Source organism: Ruditapes philippinarum, unplaced genomic scaffold (assembly GCF_026571515.1).
Source record: "Ruditapes philippinarum isolate M1 unplaced genomic scaffold, ASM2657151v2 ctg16197_1_1_1_1, whole genome shotgun sequence".
Classification (NCBI taxonomy): Eukaryota; Metazoa; Mollusca; class Bivalvia; order Venerida; family Veneridae; genus Ruditapes; species Ruditapes philippinarum.
The window spans coordinates 38,318-56,648 of NW_026853951.1; the positions used below are offsets into that span (position 1 = coordinate 38,318).

At 32.5% G+C, this 18,331-nt stretch overlaps 1 protein-coding gene across 2 annotated transcripts; it reads right to left on the minus strand.

Moving 5' to 3' along the window:
- Positions 1 to 59: 59 nt before the first annotated feature.
- Positions 60 to 18,210, minus strand: LOC132738482 (CD109 antigen-like; the record flags this gene model as incomplete). 2 transcript variants are annotated; one of them, XM_060725986.1, is given in 21 exon segments in its annotated part: positions 60 to 387; positions 1,161 to 1,263; positions 1,455 to 1,602; positions 1,816 to 1,925; positions 2,501 to 2,563; positions 2,814 to 2,963; positions 6,935 to 7,146; positions 7,285 to 7,459; positions 7,608 to 7,685; positions 8,095 to 8,333; positions 8,470 to 8,646; positions 8,993 to 9,131; positions 9,467 to 9,595; positions 10,863 to 10,961; positions 11,257 to 11,370; positions 11,763 to 11,880; positions 13,059 to 13,248; positions 15,890 to 16,070; positions 16,556 to 16,705; positions 17,623 to 17,811; positions 18,145 to 18,210. In XM_060725986.1, coding segments are annotated over 21 exon segments (2,922 nt in total), but the record flags the coding sequence as incomplete, so codon positions are not given.
- Positions 18,211 to 18,331: the final 121 nt, after the last annotated feature.

The window sequence follows — 18,331 nt, forward strand, 5'->3', positions numbered from 1 at the left end:
ACATTTTAAATGATGACCAATTGTCTTGTATCTTTGGAATAGTACAAAATAACACAGAATTATCTACATCATTTATTTAAAGCAAACATTAAAATAGTTTACATATAATAGTCAGCTCAAATGCATACAAAACCATAAATTGGATTTCAATACCATGAAAAATATACAAATGAAAGTCCAACATGACATGTCAACAACAAATGTCATCTGCAAAGTCGTTCGTAAGCTTAGAAACCGTTCTCAGTATTGCAACTAAGAGATCTATAACAGTGTCACATTATTAACAAGTATGAGCTTACAAACAAAAGTCACAATCCTTCCCGCAAATTTCACAAACCTCAGATCTTCGAATAACTTCTGGTATGTAGAATTCTGTCACTTGCTTCGCTGCAAAAAGTTGTACAAGTTAGGTCAATTTTGAAAGGCACTTAACTGAGGCTTTTAACATGACAGGAGAAAGTTTGGTACCATTAAATAAAGGTATGAACCAAATATTTGTGCGCAGTTTTAGAACATTCGCTCATTCCCTTTTCCGGAATAATATTTTTTACTGTGCAAAGTTACTTAAAAATTAGGTTTAATTTCAAATACGGATGTGAATCACAATACAATTCGGTTTTCAATTTGATTCTTGGTTATCTTTTGCAATTTTGTTTTTCGTTTTAAATGGCCAATTTTATTTATGTAATAATTTCAAATTTTATTAAGTCACTGTTTTCGACCAGCTCTGAAAATTTTGTGATGATAAAGAATGAAACTCAGACACAGTATAGTTACACTGCAGAATCTATGTATGAGAATCATTTTAAAACTTAGCGAGAAGACCTTAATGATACACTGTGTGCAGGACTACGCGATGCATTGTTTACAGACTTTTTATACACCGTTTACATGAATCCTGTTCAATGTAATCCACCAGGTTAATATAGGACTTGCATGTATATACCTTATGATCAAGATTCAAGATTTCATTTAAAACATACAGTATAAACGTTGCTAAACAAACGATATTATGTGAATGTTAATTGACAATATATCTACGGTTGAATGGAGTGGTTCGGAAAATTTGCTTTGAACCCACAAATATAATGATTCAAGGCATTATAAAAAATCATGTATAAAAGATCGATGGAAATTGAAAAATAAACACTGTGACTTACTTGGTTCGTAATAATCATAGATTCGGACTGCCACAGGCTGAACGCCGGCAACAAGACCTACTCGTTGCATTGTTACTGTTGAACATGTCTCACCAGCGTCTATCTGCAAAATAGCATGACAATATTCAACATTTTATACCATTTCAAACTTTTAAAAGCTATTAAACATAACTGTGTAAAAGAAACGATTAAACACCACCTTTCATCATAAATGGACTTTCTTATTATAAATTATAAGATAAAAACAAATTAATATACTAAGAATTAGTAACATATACATAAATTCGATTTTACCTCATCAAAGTATAGAATTATTTTCCGCAAGTCGATATCCGCTCTTTTATGATCAGGTTTTGAATACACTGAAACCAAATCGCCAACAAATCCAGACGGACTTCCGATTTCCATCACCGCCATTGAGCTTGACCCTTCCTCTAACCATCTAAGAAAATATGGTTTTATAATTTAAAAAATGTAAAAACTTTCTTTAAAATTTTAGTAAAGATATATAAACTGAAATAATCACTGAATAATCACTACTTTAATAAGGATTTAAGAGAAGTAAAAATGCTTTCTTGAGTTCTGTGAATTAATACATGGTCATTAGAAGAAATAAGTGATGAAACTAAAGATATGAAATTTTCTGTTATTATACCTGGCACAAACCATCACATCAAAATCATTTGCTGTTTCTCGTGGAATAGCAACATTTAATTGAAAGCTTTGTTTCTGATCATCACTGTCAATGTTGTAGGAAACTTCGATCTAAAATAATTGAAATATAAATGTATTCCAGTGAATACGCTGTTATGTGGTGCAAAAATACTATTCTAAAGTTCTTAAGCATTTAGGTATCTTATATTATCATAGCTTGAATATTACGAAAATCAGTTTGTTAATATAGGCTCAAACTATGTTATATACATCTTATATCACAATGCTACGGAATCAGAAAATTAACATTTGTAAAATAACTAAAACATTAAACAATTTCCTTATGATAATAAAAACAAACAGAAATATGGATAAAATAACAACAATAAAACTCATATCCCTATGGTATATATCTTTAACAAAACACTGTGCCTATTTTGTGATCTGCGCTGCTACTACAGTAACTGCGTTTTCATATCGATCACGGTAACGAGATATCATATCAAGTCTGTAAGCAACTACACCTTCATTAACAATAATGTGGCATAAAAATTCACTTGCTAATTACTGATCAGTTATTAAGGAAAGACGCTTTGGTGGACTGAACGCCAAGGTGTAACAAAAATGTGTAACATTCAGCGAAAAAAACAACAACAAACTACTGTATTATCAATAATCACCGTTACCTGGACGAGAGCTAATCCTGTGCCTGTCGCAGTTACAGTAACTGCTCCCACATTCGGTGGCAGCTGAAACAAACACAAATATATGCAAATTATCAAAACTAACACACACCCTAAAACGTTATCATGATTACTCTATTTTACATAGCATTTATTATTATCTTTTCTGTAAAACATATTTTTAAAATATTTAATTTATCATAAACAATTTTCCTTTAAATGCGTGTTGTGAAATGTACCTTAATAATGTACAAATTGCATTACTATCTCCTTAATCAACTATTTATTATATATTGTTGGTTTACGGGTTACTTACGTCTCTAGATTGTAGAACTTGTGCGTTTGTGTTTTGTATCTTTAGCGTATCGGAAAACCCAGTGCCTTCAATTTTTATTGTGACATCATGTACAGGTGAGTATATAAGCGCGGCCATTTCTGCAAGTCCTTGTAATGCAATAACTGTATCCTAAAAATATTTATATTTCTTGTATGTATGTATATTATCAGCAAAGTAAGTATAAATAACGTCTTTTATTATATAGAGGATATTTGTTTGTTTGTGTGTAAGATGAAATTTTATTACATCGAGTGGGCTTTAAAAACAGTATTCTCACGAGTGGCGTAGCCACGAGTGAGAATACTGTTTTTAAAGTTCACGAGATGAAATAAAATTACATCTTACACAACAAACAAACAAATTTTCTTTTTATTTTATGCTAAAAAACAAGTTAAAACGAAATTTCCATAATATTAACGTAAATATTAAAATCTGTTTTCCCCATTGAGAGCCCCATTTAGTCGGAATTTCTCATTAAAAACAAGAAGTCTTGAGCTGAAAATTAAGTCCGACAATCAACATGAAATGACAGTGATATTATTTATTTTGTTAAAAAAATATGAATGATCGTTTGTTTTAAAAATAGAAACAAACAATTCTTGTAGGAAAAAAAATCCAACCATCCATCCATATTTCTGTTTCTTACTGCGAACTTATATTAGACCTGGCTTTGTTAAATGTTATCGGCAGCCATTTTTTAAAGTTGTGTATTTCACGGGAGGAAAATAATTGTGTTTGATTCAGAGGGATATCATTTGGATTTGTTAGTCATACACCTTTTTAAAAGAAAGAAAACATATTTGTGGATTGAAACAGACAAAAAATAAGTGTTGACATATGTGAAAACAAGAAAAAAGCAGCTATGAAAATAGAAAACTTGGAACTTGCTCGGAACGCTGGGTATTTAACTTGTTCTACGAGCTGATAGCTGTCATTGCTTTTCAATTTTTCATAAAGCATATGGCAGTTATTGCTTGTAGGATACTTTAATATGCCCAAATGTCATCAAGAGCAGTTTGCATGTGGAAGGAATGTATTTTTCAGACTGTAAAAATGAAACAAACAATTTAGAAATGAAACTTGGTGATTGGAATTTGAATGAATAGAAGTAACACGGGGGTGGAACCCCATATGAATCTCAAAAATGAGCATCGGTAAAAATGATATGTGAATTTCCGCTGCACCAGATGTGAAGCATAACATCAGATGTGACTGGAATAATAGGCCGATCGAAGGGTAAGTTTTCATCTTTTCAAACATTTATATAAAATTCAATCCTTTTTTTTAAGAAAATCGAAATGTGATTCTACCCTCCTGACTCTCCTCTATATTACCCCTTGTTGTTTTGAACTTCTATGCAAGTCTTCATCGAGATATTCTTTCCGTCGTGGGTTCTGGTGTGTCCAAAACATGCAATATGAATGAAGAAAATGTCACTAAACGGACTCAAAAAACATAGATTTTACGAAATCTCACTACAGGTCGATGCTAAACATTCAAACAAATCCTGGTTTATATATTTATTGAGATTTGGCTACATACAAGGGAATCGCTGCTCAAAATTGCATTTGAGCTCCAGATGTGCTGAAGAGATTCATATGTGCATAGCATGAAAAATTTGCAACGATCTAGAATTAATTCTATTGTGTATCATTCTGTAATAAATACTATTATCCGAAATAGACACATTTTCACGAGACGAGCTTGAATAACATAGTATCCATATAGAAAGAGATATAAGACTTCTGCATACGAAAGGTTTTTAAAAATACGTAGATATGGTGGAAGGCCTTTTTTTGACTTATTGACGTTGTGTGTACTGCAATCTTTCCCTTTTTATGTCACCATGCATTAACTAAATTAATTAATTAAATTAATTATTCACTCAATTGCACTGTCTGCTTAATAGGAGAGTAATGTTGAAGCTTGTTTGAATTTGTTATGATGCTGTAAGAAAGTTAGTGATAAACTTTTAAAAAAAGATCAAAGAAGATTTGCATATTTATTTTCCACATTTAGAAACGTCCCTGCAGTATATTTACATGGTTCACTTCATGCCCACAGTCGCAATTATGGGTCAATGCCTATCTGAATTTATGCCTGCTCTGTAATTTTTGAAGTTTTAAAGAAACTTTAACATATCTTAACCGTATTGAAGCGGGACATGCGTAGCTCATAATGCACATAGATTGTTTCCTGAAAATGTTCATGTACGCAAAAGATCAACTAAACTTATTCTCCGCTTTTATAACTGTTATTTCAGTGGGAACTGTAAATTATAAAAACTTTCGTAATTCGTTTCTTTTGTTATTTTTCAGGAAAATGGGTCGTTTTCTAGGCACAAAAAAGAAAGGTTTAAAAAAACTTTCAAGAATAAAACGTCACGTGTATCGTGAAAAGGGGAAGTCATCAGCGCTTACATATCCTTTTTTTCGCCTTTTTAAATTGTCCCCATGTGTCAAAAGATTCCGCGTATCGCAGACTCCAAAGTCCAAGAATTCACAGTAAGCGCACGTATTACTTTTTTCCAATTCAAAGAAAAAACGCTTAATATTCAATTCACAACTATTAAGTCCCATGAAATGTTCTCCACAGAAAGGATTTGCAAAGAAAAATAAAGTCAGTTGCAATGAACAGATAGACATTATGGATGACAATGGGTTACATAAAAAGTAACCAGGTTTCGGGTGGGAAATTTAATTTTATGGAGAGAAGCCAATCATAAATTTGAAAATTTTATGTTTATTAAAATTCACATTTTGTTTATCATGCGATAAAACATATTAAGTATATCGAACTCGATCTTATGTAGAAATATCATGACCTGGGGCGGCATCTCGGTTTTCCTTACAGACAATGTTTCTCAGCCCATATCCTGTAAAGAAAAACCTTCGATGTCGCATCAGGGCCATGACATTTACACATAACAGTCTGTCGCTATAACTATAACTTGTGGAATATTAAAGTTATAGATATTTTTATGAATGTAAACATTATTAAAGTAACATATTATATGACACAATAGGTACTCATAAGAGTACTATCCGCTCTGCGTCACCATTTTCATGTACTCGAGCCTTTTAGTATTTCTAATGCTAGTATAAGCTAGTAAGCTCTGTCACTGTGGTAATCAAACACACTAATGTTACAATTAAACTTTCAGCCATAGATGCAAAACCTATAGTGTTTCTATACATTGGCTATTCAATGATTATATGGAACAGGTCCGTAGTTTTGTAGATGGTTTTCTACATCACTTATGAATCTCTTCAGCACATCTGGAGCTCAAATGCAATTTTGAGCAGCGATTCCCTTGTATGAAGCCAAATCTCAATAAATATTTTAAACCAGGATTTGTTTGAATGTTTAGCATCGACCTGTAGTGAGATTTCGTAAAATCTATGTTTTTTGAGTCCGTTTAGTGACATTTTCTTCATTCATATTGCATGTTTTGGACACACCAGAACCCACGACGGAAAGAATATCTCGATGAAGACTGCATAGAAATTCAAAACAACAAGGGGTATTTTAGAGGAGAGTCAGGAGGGTAGAATCACATTTCGATTTTCTTAAAAAAAGGATTGAATTTTATATAAATGTTTAAAAAGATGAAAACTTACCCTGCGATCGGCCTATTTTTCCAGTCACATCTGATGTTATGCTTCACATCTGGTGCAGCGGAAATTCACATATCATTTTTACCGATGCTCATTTTTGAGATTCATATGGGGTTCCACCCCCGTGAGTAAGTTTTCTTCTTTTTATTACTTTTGACATTTAAGTTATTTATCAATTTCAGCTTTGCGTTTTCTTTAAACAGCCTGACATTGTCAGAATTGTTAGCAAAAATAAAATTGAGGTACTCCATGGGAAAAATCTTAAAAAAGTAGTTTCGGCATTGAAAAGTGTGAAATTATATTTTGATAATTTTCAAATATAATTTTCACGGATAAATCAGTAATCCACTGAAAAGCATAAAATAAAGCTTGATCTCCTGCATTTACCGATCATTGTATTTCTTTTATTTGAAATTATGAAATGTTCATTGTGAACACATTCTCTTACTTTAAAAAATCTTCACTTTCTCCAATTGTTCTCACCTGGGTTGAGGAGAAACCTCCATTGGGGTTCCTCTGTTCAGTGACCCATTTCAAAACTTGTACACCGCTTGGATCAGTACTGTCGTTCTTGTTTGCCAAAGTGAGAAGTGCATAAGAGGTCATCTCTATATCTTCTGCGACGCCGTTTCTCTTTTCCCAAGGTTTTATATTTGCGTTTCCCTTTTTAACTTTTTCCCAGTGTTTTGTTCCGGCTAAAATAAATAATATTGTGTTGCAATTATACCTTTTTGTCATTTATGGTTATTATATTAAAAATCAAATTAAATTTGGTTGTTGTAAACACATGCTAATGAAAAATGATATGAAAAAGAAATTGCATAAATTGTTACCTTCCGTCTTGGCTTTTGCATCAAGCTTTGTCCAAACTAAAGAAGCTTGAGAACTTTGAGCAAGTTGAAGGGCATATCCAACAATTGAAAGATCGTACACATCTGTAAGAGTTGGCACTTCATTCTCCAGATACGACAATGCTTTAGTTTGAACCATTGATATCTTCTTAGCAACCTAAATCAGAAATGAGTGTTCTACTTAAATCGCAAATGTCGGACAGTAAAAGGATATTCGTCACTTACAATAATCGTAAATATTTTTTTAAACAAAAGTAACTTATAATATTAAGAAGTGAATAACAAGTATACAAAATTTAACTTACCCCTTTTACTACTCTAGCCTCGAGAAGCGAAATCATAACATATGCCGTCAGAGTAACGTTTCCTGAGGTTGATCCTCCCTAATGATTAAGACAAAGTTGAAATATAAATGTCAGCACAACAGCGCAACAACATATCGTTTTAGTTTATTGATTTTAAAGAATTTGTAATTACAAGATTAATAATTTCATGATAATGATGATTAAAGTAGTAAATGCTAATATGGTAGGCAATACCTATTAGAACTTTAAGACCCTCTTGTTTTAACAAAAATCGCAAAATTATAAATAAGTACTTATACGTATTTGCTTGGACATAAAAATAAGAACAAGTAAGAACCTTCCAGAGCAACTAGACGAGTCTAATGGAATCGGTTTAATTTAGTTCGGTCATGGGTGACAAATTGGGAGTGCAACACACTTGACACCTTCCAGTACCAACTTATATCAGCTGTCACACAGACCTCACACCCCTTGATATTCAAGTTACCTGCATAGCCTTATTAAGTACATTGCCTGGCTCTCTAAACGTCCCATCGGCATTTTGCTGATCTATAAGAAAGTCTACTGCCTTGTTGATAACATCATCATCAACAAATATATATGGTTTCGCCTGAACAAATGATTTCAACACAAAAGCTGTCAACCAAGTACTACCCCGTTTATCTCGCTTTCCGAACGCACTAAATGAACCATCCGTGTGAGCGTAAGTTAACTCCCTCTGATAACCTAAGATATAATCAAATTATTAGATTTTGCTTGAAACAAACATAAATAGTTTAATTAACATTGATATAACTAATTTCATTAATAAAATAAAAATAAACTGAAAGATATTATTAAATGGTATTAAACTTATATTTACCTGTGGTCAGAAAATTCTTCGCTTTATCCATTATATTTTCATTAAGGTTGTTTGTTGCCTCTAAATATTTTACAATATATATATTAGGAGCAAACTTCAGCATGTTTTGTTCGCCACATCCAGTTGGAAGTTTCAGCAACTTGTCTAAGCCATTAATGCTTGGTCCCATTAAATCACCTGCCGACATGAAGAAATGTTTTATAAATTTATACGAGATATTTCTAAGGCAATTTAAAAAATCAAACACATAGTCTTTAATGAGATATATATTTTGCAGTTTCAAGTTTATTACAGGTAAAAAACATGCATTTTCGGCCATTTTTAAATTTGAAAAAGGTTATATGACAAACGGAAAATCTACAACGAATTACATGAGTGCCGTGAGAAAATATGCTACAAATTCTCTGAAATAAGCCGATATATCATGAAATCAGTCATAAATTCAACAACAAATTTTAAATAGCTTAAGACTTCTGTTATTATAGTACCACTCAGCTTTGAAAAGAGTACACATTCTACCTACCAATTACAGTTGCCGTAATCCTTTCTGATCCTTTAACTGTACGGAGTGGATACTCAGTGTTTACAGTTTTTGTAACTGTTCCAGAATTTCTCAAGTCGACGAGAATGGGTAAATTATATTCACGTGGAGTACCTTCAGCCTTGAAATAATAACATTTATATAATTATTATGACACATTTGTATTTTATATGGCAATGGTTAATAGAAATGTTATATAATAAAAGCCAGATATATTAATAATGATTTAAAACTACAAACTACATACTACAGACTTTAATCCTCATAGTGTGCTTGCAACACATATTTAATAAAATCTTTTAAGATTACCTTGTTTATTAAATGTTTCGATTAAGAACAGTATATTATGAACTAAATTTTTACTAAACGGTAAAATTAAACGTTTCAAGTTAAAATCTTGAACGCGTATTTTTATATGTTTTATCAATGTTTGATCTTTCATGAATGTTATCGCACCTCGACAAGAAGTTTTTTCTTTACAGCATCAGCCTGAATTGGTGTCTTCGCTTGCACGTTGATATCAACTAGCCCTATTTTCCGTGGTATGATAGGAAAATACACAGCTAACACTTCATCAGCGCCGACCTTAAAGAAATGTTGCGACATAATTATGGGATTTTAGATTGTTTCCGAAGACAAAGTGTAAATGGATATATGAAAAAATATTTAAAGTCAAACTATATGTATAATATCAAACCCTATCCACTGGGACACTTTATCAGAACAAACAAAAATGTTTAATTTGTTTCTGATGAAAACAATACATAAAAATAACACTCACAATGAAACTCACTATTTACAATGACTTAAGTTTAAACACTGGAAACAGCATTGGTGGCACTATACAAAAACAAATTGGTTTATAATCTCACAACCTTCACCTTTCTGACATTCTGAGACTCAAATAAATTCAGCGCCTTCTCTGCTTTGATTGTATAGTGTCACCAATGCTGTTTCCAGTGTTATAACTGTAGTAAATTGGCTATAAGGCTAATTGCAACACTGATATTCAATTCAATGTTTATTTGGCTTAAACAATTTAAAAAATAAATAAATAAAAAAACGTGAGTTGCCTTAACTGGGATTTAAACTCCAGACCTCTCGCTTCTTAAACGAGCGAGTAACCCATCGACCACGGTGAAGTTATAAAATAACATCCTGAATAAAACCACATTATTCTAAAGTAGGGTTTGTAATCCTTATTATTTTTGAGATATTTTGTTGACGGTAAACCTGTTGTTTAACACTGATGTAAATAATCATGAAGCTTAATATAATCATGTATATCTGTAAAGAATTACACAATATTAGAAATCTTCGACCAATCGGGAACTTTTTTTTTCTTCCCCGGGAAGGCTTGAAAATTAATGCGCCTGTCATTTGACAATCTTTACGGAGCGATCCCCCCTTAATTTCTCGGCGTTTATCTACTTATAAAGGGAAGTAACCGCTTCGAGGAGTTCGGACTACTTTCGGCTTTTGCAAATAAGCATATCAGGGTCTGAAATTTTGCTACCATTATTTGTTTGGTCTGACGACCCAAACAAATAAAAAGCATGAATAAATCTGCTGTGTATAACAAGTAAATTATGGGGCATGGAAGATGATTTACTCGAGTTTGACTATCAAAACAAATGCTTCATTTTTTGTGTAGGTTAACATAATTGACAGTCTCAAGTGCCGTTTCCACTTTCCCCGATCCGTCCGATCCTCTTGTTTGCCCACTGGTTATATTTCTGGTGGTTCTTAATGGATGAAAGTTGTTAGGAGGCTACGTTCCATGATCGTTATTACCCTTTAATCTTAGATCTGATATTTAAAAGCATATTTACTAGTTTAGTTCCACACTTACCGTTACTGTTCGAAAAGCATCAATGGATGCAATAGATGTTTTGGTTCCTTCGATTTTGACATAATCGAATTCTGAGCTTTTCTTCAGACTGATTGATGTCTGTAAAATAAAAGCATTTTATGGATTATATTGCATTAAGCAACGTAGTTTGAACTCATTTGTACAAGTTAAAATGACAAAAAGTAATGAATATCAATTCCACGAAAAACAGTTGTCATCAGTGCCTTCATTACTTCAACACTGATCCTAAATATGTACTTGTTCAAAAATAAATGCTTATTAAGATTATGTTGAAAACATACATAGTAATATTCTATGATGTACTATTTCATTTTTATATTTGTTATAACAGAAATTGATGTTAGAATATTAGAAATCTCACAGATAAACTTACAAACAGTTGTTGTGGACTGTAGTTGTGAATGTTGACTTGTATTATCACTTTTTCTCCCCTTACCACGGAATAAGGCAGGTTTACCGACACAAAAAAGGGCATGGTAACTTCAAGCTAGAAATAATAATGTTATAAGATATTATTTTAACAGAAGCTTTAAAACACAGAGCTTAACACAATTCGAATAATGAAAGAATAGAGATGCATGATGACCACACCGATAGAAAGATGACTATTTATTTTTTCATTATTATTTTCTTGACTGGCAGCAATATGCCATTAATGAAGGATATTGAACTTGATTAAAAAATAAATTAAAAAATAAAGTTCTGGTAGAGTAAATAAATGTATATGACTAAATGATGACGAAAATATGAATTCACATCAAAAGCAAAGATGAACAACGAATTCATAAAAGTCTCACATGCTTGTTTATTGTCTTACTTTAATTTAGTTTTATTGAACACAAAAACTAAAAACTTAATTAAGGATATTCACTATTATACCTGTGCTGCTGATGAAGAAATTCCAAGGCCTGAATCTGGATGGATAGCGAACGCAGTGGCTACCCAAGATGTAATGGTATCTGGAACAGTTTCTTCTATTGAGACAGTACCATTGGATCTGTTTAAACAAATAGCACACAAGAATGTATTAATAACATATTAACTCTGTGAAAGAAGGATTAGTATTAATGATATACTGAACTAGATTACCAGTAAAAACACAACAATGGCAACATATCATTCTGCCAATTAATACATTAGACGTTTTATAAAAGGTCACGTGAAATGAATTTCTGATTTTGCTTTTCTCTGTATTATTTTGCAATATTGACCTGAGACATTTAAATATTAAATGACCTTTTGTTGGTAATTATCAGATTCCGAAGTAAATCTTACGGATTTTAAAGTATGGAATAACGGTATACATGGTTTATTTATCTTAAAATTACTTTCACAAAACTTAAAAGCCTCAGTGAAGAATAGAAGACTCAGCGAATGAGTAGAGTCTTTAACTTTCAATTTGAAGGTATAATAGGCTCTAATCTTAGTGAAACATCACTTTTTTATCAACTTGATTACTATGTTTTTCTGCATGCCAATCACCCATTGTACTACTTTCATATTGAAATTATGAAAAATTTCATGGGCATTTATATCACATTATGAAATTAAAGAAAAAAACAACAAACCGAAATATTCAAATTATTTATCCACTAATGCAGCATATGATTAAAACAATATGAACGAAATCTTTTTAAAAAAAGATAATTTATGGAGGATACGAACCTACAACTTCGCGATTGTAATACCATCCTACTTACCACTAGGCCATCGGGTCGTTATTATGCAAATCAGAGTATCGGGAACGTTACTTTCATTAAGAATAATTGGTAAATCGGATTGAATTATGAAAATTAACGAAAAACCTCCCAAAAATTTATATGTCTCGGGTCAATATTGCCAACCAATATAAACATTACCCATACTTATAATATACTTACAAATTATGACAATATGCATGGCTAAAATATATCAATATGAATGGATAATATACAATATAGTTCAAATTAATGGATTATATAATTCATAGCAGTTTATATGTGACTAATGCTAGAGAAACTAATTGGAAATCCTACAGATCATAGTAATTATAGTGTGTTTACATATGATATAAAAGGAAGATGAGCAAGTAGGAAAGTAAAGAGCAGATATAAAATATCAAGAAAATGAAAATTTGGCTGTGGTATAAGTTGATAATATACATTTCAGAATCTGCAAAATGACATAGAGACATACTGTATTTGAAATGAAGACCAGATCCATGTTTCTGGAAAGTGTTTTCGTATAGGGGCCACATTTTCTGCTTCTTTTGAGCCTTTACTTTTAAATGGTGCCATTTTATTACTAGAAGTACTCTGATGCTTACGAGAAGGCTGTTTTTTCTTCTTCGTCTTTCTTTTTCGATTGTATTCTTTCCTTTTTACCACTAAACATAAAGATATATACAACCATAATTAAAAACATAGTACGGAAACAAAATATAACATACTGCACAGTTTCTGTTCTCCATAACCAAGTCTCTGGGAAAATTTTCCTTGTTCTTTTTACTGGTGCAAGCTCTTCTAGTGGTACAGCAGCCGCGCTATTCAATGACACATCTTTCAAGAAACTATCATGTTTAATAGCGGCATTAGAAGCAAAAGCTTCATCTGGTCCTGGAGATCCAAATGCCATCACTCTACTCGGCATCCGAAACATTTGCCGGCGTCTTAACCAGGGCGACATCGAACCGATCATGTAAATAGGTTCTGAACAAGATATGAATTCTTGAAAATAATTGTAGAACAAACAAATGGGAACGTATACACATTTATAACGTAATATATTTCTAGAATGTATACTGATCATTATTTGTTTATTTCAAGAAATATATAATCAAGATACAACAAGGTCATTTATTGTGCCTTTACATATAGCAGATAGCAATTCTAACAAGTTATTACTAGTCTTTACTTTTCGTCATTAAAGCCCGTCTCACACAAAACACGGTTGGGCACACGGTTCCCATACGGTATACTCGGTTATATACGGATCGACTGGTACGAGTATTTAGCTCCAACCGTGCCTGTGGATTAGTTGGAACGAGTTAGACTCGAATGTAGCACGAACATGTACGAAAAAGGACGGATATACTCGGTCAAGCAAGGTATGAACACGATTTGCATACGAATACATACGATTGTTGCACGGTTCCAAGTACGGTCTAGTACGGCCTGGTACGATTAAACACGACTTTCACTCGATTTACTCGACTTTCACAGGGTTTACATAGGGTCCCGCCGACTTTTGTTCGAGTTATGCTCGAATTATCACCTATTCGTGTATGTTTTGATATAAATTGACCCATTCTGATGGCTTGGCTTATAAATTTTCGAACTTTCAACGAAGAACACCTATATATATGTGAATATTGGATATACATGTATAAAACACTGCCAGATGCAATAGATGACAGGATAAGGGAATTAGAAATCTTGATAAGACTGACAGACTTTGATGGGTCCCCCTGCTCATCAGGCTCGGCAGGGGCAGAAGGTTGAGTGGTCGGCGAGCCTGGGTGGCCCTTCTTGCATTCTTTCTGTGCTTGGGAACCTCCTTCTTTGTATACATTCTAGTATGATGTGATGCAACAAGTACTCTGGGTAGATCTAGCAATTGAGGGTGGCAGCAGGTAGTTGAGGTTTTCGTTTTACAGTCCATGTAAGACCGTACGAGGCCATGTGAGACCGTGTATACCCGTACTATACCGTGTATGCCATGTATGCTGGCACAATTTGGCTCACTCGTAGAGTGAAATTCAAATACGGTTGTATATACGATCTCAATCGGTTTCACACGGTCTCCTTCGGTCTTGTACGGTCGTTTATACGATCATACACGGACATTACATCCGTACCAGTTTTTTAAAAGTTTTAATAATCATACATGGCTAACACAGATACACTGAATGTTCGGTTGTATGTACGGTTTACATGGGTGGCCAACTGTATAAGCCGTGTGTTCTGTGTGAGATGGGCTTTATCAATTTTTTATAGTGATGGGTCTTTAAATTTGTTATGTGAAAGGATGAACATCGATAAATTGAATTTGAACTTCTATGATTAAAATCAAATAGTTTGGATATAGGACTGAGGTTGGTATAGGGTTATGTACAGACTCAATCAAACCGAGTCTGCAATTTTTATGTAATTTTGTTGTGATATATACCCTTTTGTTGTATATCCATATTCATGAATATCCATATTGTATACGAATATGAATATAATTCCTGACCTTTAAACTATTACGTAAAGATTAAAAACGTACACAATTTAAATCGAGTAAGTACGAGTATATAATAAAAGGGTCATTATGAGATCCTGGCTTACTTATATTCACTAGTGTCAAGTACAGATCAAGATTTTCTTTTAATGACCCGATAATAACCTGGCTTGCAATGTAATCGGAACACCTCGGCAATTATCAATAATAACCCCGGACTTATACGATCTGAAAGTACTTCTACCGCGTAGTTTTAAATATAAACAAAAACAGAGGATGTAATCTTTAATAATGTATAACGAATATGTATATTTGACACCCAGAGGAAAATTAAAGTCTATTCGGTAAAATTATTATTGAACACATGACTGACAATCATAATCAATTGAAAATTGCTCACTGATATACAATTTTAACAAAATCCGAATAATTGCCAACAGGTAGACAATTTGTACTTTCGAATGATAAGTATATGAATAATGTACTGTTTACTGTTATTTCTGTAATTTTACATACTTTAGGTGGACTTTTACTTGATCTTTTTGAATAAATATAGTCTTCAACTCCTAGGCTTAAATTACTATTTGTTTACATGCTAAGCTTCTTAGCGTAGTTAGACCGAAATACCGTATTCGTTCTGTGTATATTTACTATTGTGTTCGAGGTCCTTACCCGAAGACTGACGGAAAGGGCCGAAAAGTTGCGATTGGCTTGCAATGTTCAGATTAGTCTCAGGTCATATGCATGTATGTCTGTTCAGTTCACTCAAGTCTATATTTATACGTATTTCAGTACATCAAACTTACCTTCTTTGTGCTCGTAGATAAGAGCATCGGTAAACACGATTACCCCAGCATCATTGAATACGTCCATTACATCTTCACCACCGACCGGTATTGGCATTCTCATACATCGCCAGTTACATCCAGAAAAACTTGACGACGTTTTCCTGGGTTTAATTGCATACCTCCTAATCTCTTTATTAACCTGGGCAATAAAACAATTAAGATATCATTAATTTCTTTATCTATGTAAATCTTACATATAAACAATTAAGAGCACATAACATGTTAAAAACTATAACACATGCTCAGAATATGTTATTTTGTTAAGGTGACTTATAGGTCCTATGGGCCGGGTGTTTATCTTTGTGTATTTATGTGTATGTATATACGTATAACACATGTCACTATAATAAAGAATTTACTTACTTACTTACTTACTTACATTCTTTTGCTTAGAAACTATAAGCCGTTTTTCATGGAATGGCAACAAAATGTCACATTGAAGTTCCCATGGTCTACACTCCTGCGTGGCATTTTCTAAATTCTGAATTACAATTTAAATTTTTGATATTTTAATGTTGAGATCTGCATAAACTGATGTTACGAGACATGGACAATGTCTTTCTTTTACAAGTGCCGTTATTAACAACCTCATTAAAATTTTGCAGTTACATATAATCATTTTACCTGAGACTCTGTGATATCATTGCCAGTGGCCATCAGTAATACACTTTTATCTACTCCGAGCACGTGCACTGTTGACCCATTATCTGCTTTTACATCAAGACTTATTTTATCTATTGGCTCAGCACTAGTTTGGTTAAATTTAATGTTAACCTAAAATATTAATTTCATACTTTAATATAAAAATACAACATCTTTTCAGATGAAATAAATATATATTATACAAGATGGAATTTTAGACTATGGATATATACTGAAAATAAAAACCGAGGCGATAGCCGAGATAAAAATGAATTGTTTCAATACATATCACATCATATTCACCAGCTTAAAAGTATGTATCTATATTATTATATATCTTATATATAAAAAAAACACTTTGATATGGCTCTAATTAATCGACATTGCTCAGTTTGTTTTCTTTTTCTATGATTGGAATATATATATAAAAGAAAGCAAAGGAGCGCTTAATTCTCCAGATTCCTAAATGCACATCATAATGACGCCAACGAAGATAGACTATTTTGACTTTTATCGGCTGTCTAACACCGGTTTGGCGCATTGGTAGGAATTGACCACGAAAGTCGTATAAATAAAGATAAAGTTCCAAAACTGCCTTGTAAGTAGTTTCTGCAGATGTTAATTAAGCATTATATAAAAGAAACGGATATTATCAATACATTAATCTTTTATTGCTGCCTTTGTTTAACCATTTTATTAGAGGGTGTACATGTGTTAAAAAGAACAACTGGTGTATATTGGCAGCTTTTCAACGTTTGATTTTCTTCTTTGTGTTTAGTGACAGAAACACAAGTCATTTTAAACTTATATCTTTGGGTTTCACCAAAGTTTCCTCAGAATTACATACAACAACAAACAAGACGTGACGTCAAGTCATATCGGTCGATTTTTAGAATATCTCTTTAAGGAAAAAAGTGAATATTACACATTTTCTCCATGCTTAAACTTAGAAAAGCAACATACGTTGTATCTCATTTTACATTAAAATACAATAAATATTATACATTAATGTTCATACTTATACATAACAAATTAAACGTATATAAAACCTTATTTTGGAACACGCCTTGTACATTAACTGCCAATACGTCTGCAATTACTTCACCATCTGATCTTACAAAATATATAACTACTTTTGCTTTTGGTGCCATAGCTGAAGTTACATTAAACGTCCATTTCTGACGCCTATTGGACATTGGTATTGTTCCAGATTCAACGATAGATCCTCTCGAATAAATCTGAAAAGTAATCAAAGATAGTTAAAAGTAAATGATTTACTTAAAATATATGCTCTTCAGATGATGTATGCTAATTAAAACTGTATATGACCGCATGAAAAAATTAACGTAAAAGCTTAATTTTTTTTCATTTATTTTCATTTAATAGAAAACTATAATAAAAGTCAAACCCTTTTGCTCTATACGGTATAGATAGTTATGTTAATGTAGTTTGTGTGAATTAGACCATCTAAAAGTGTAATAGGTTCCCTATAGTTCATGGCAGTACGTAAAGCCAGAGTTTAAGTAGATGTAACAAATAATACATACACACTATTACTGTTTCATTATTACCTGATAACTAAGATCACCGTGGATATCATGTGTACTTCTTATTTCTAAATCCACTGTGCTCCCAGCCTGAAATATAGCATAGTTATATGTATGTGTAAATAGATTACATAAAACAACCATTGGAATTCAAGGGACTAAATATTTTCTTATATATTTGCCATCAATGTTTCCAGTCTGTATGGAACAG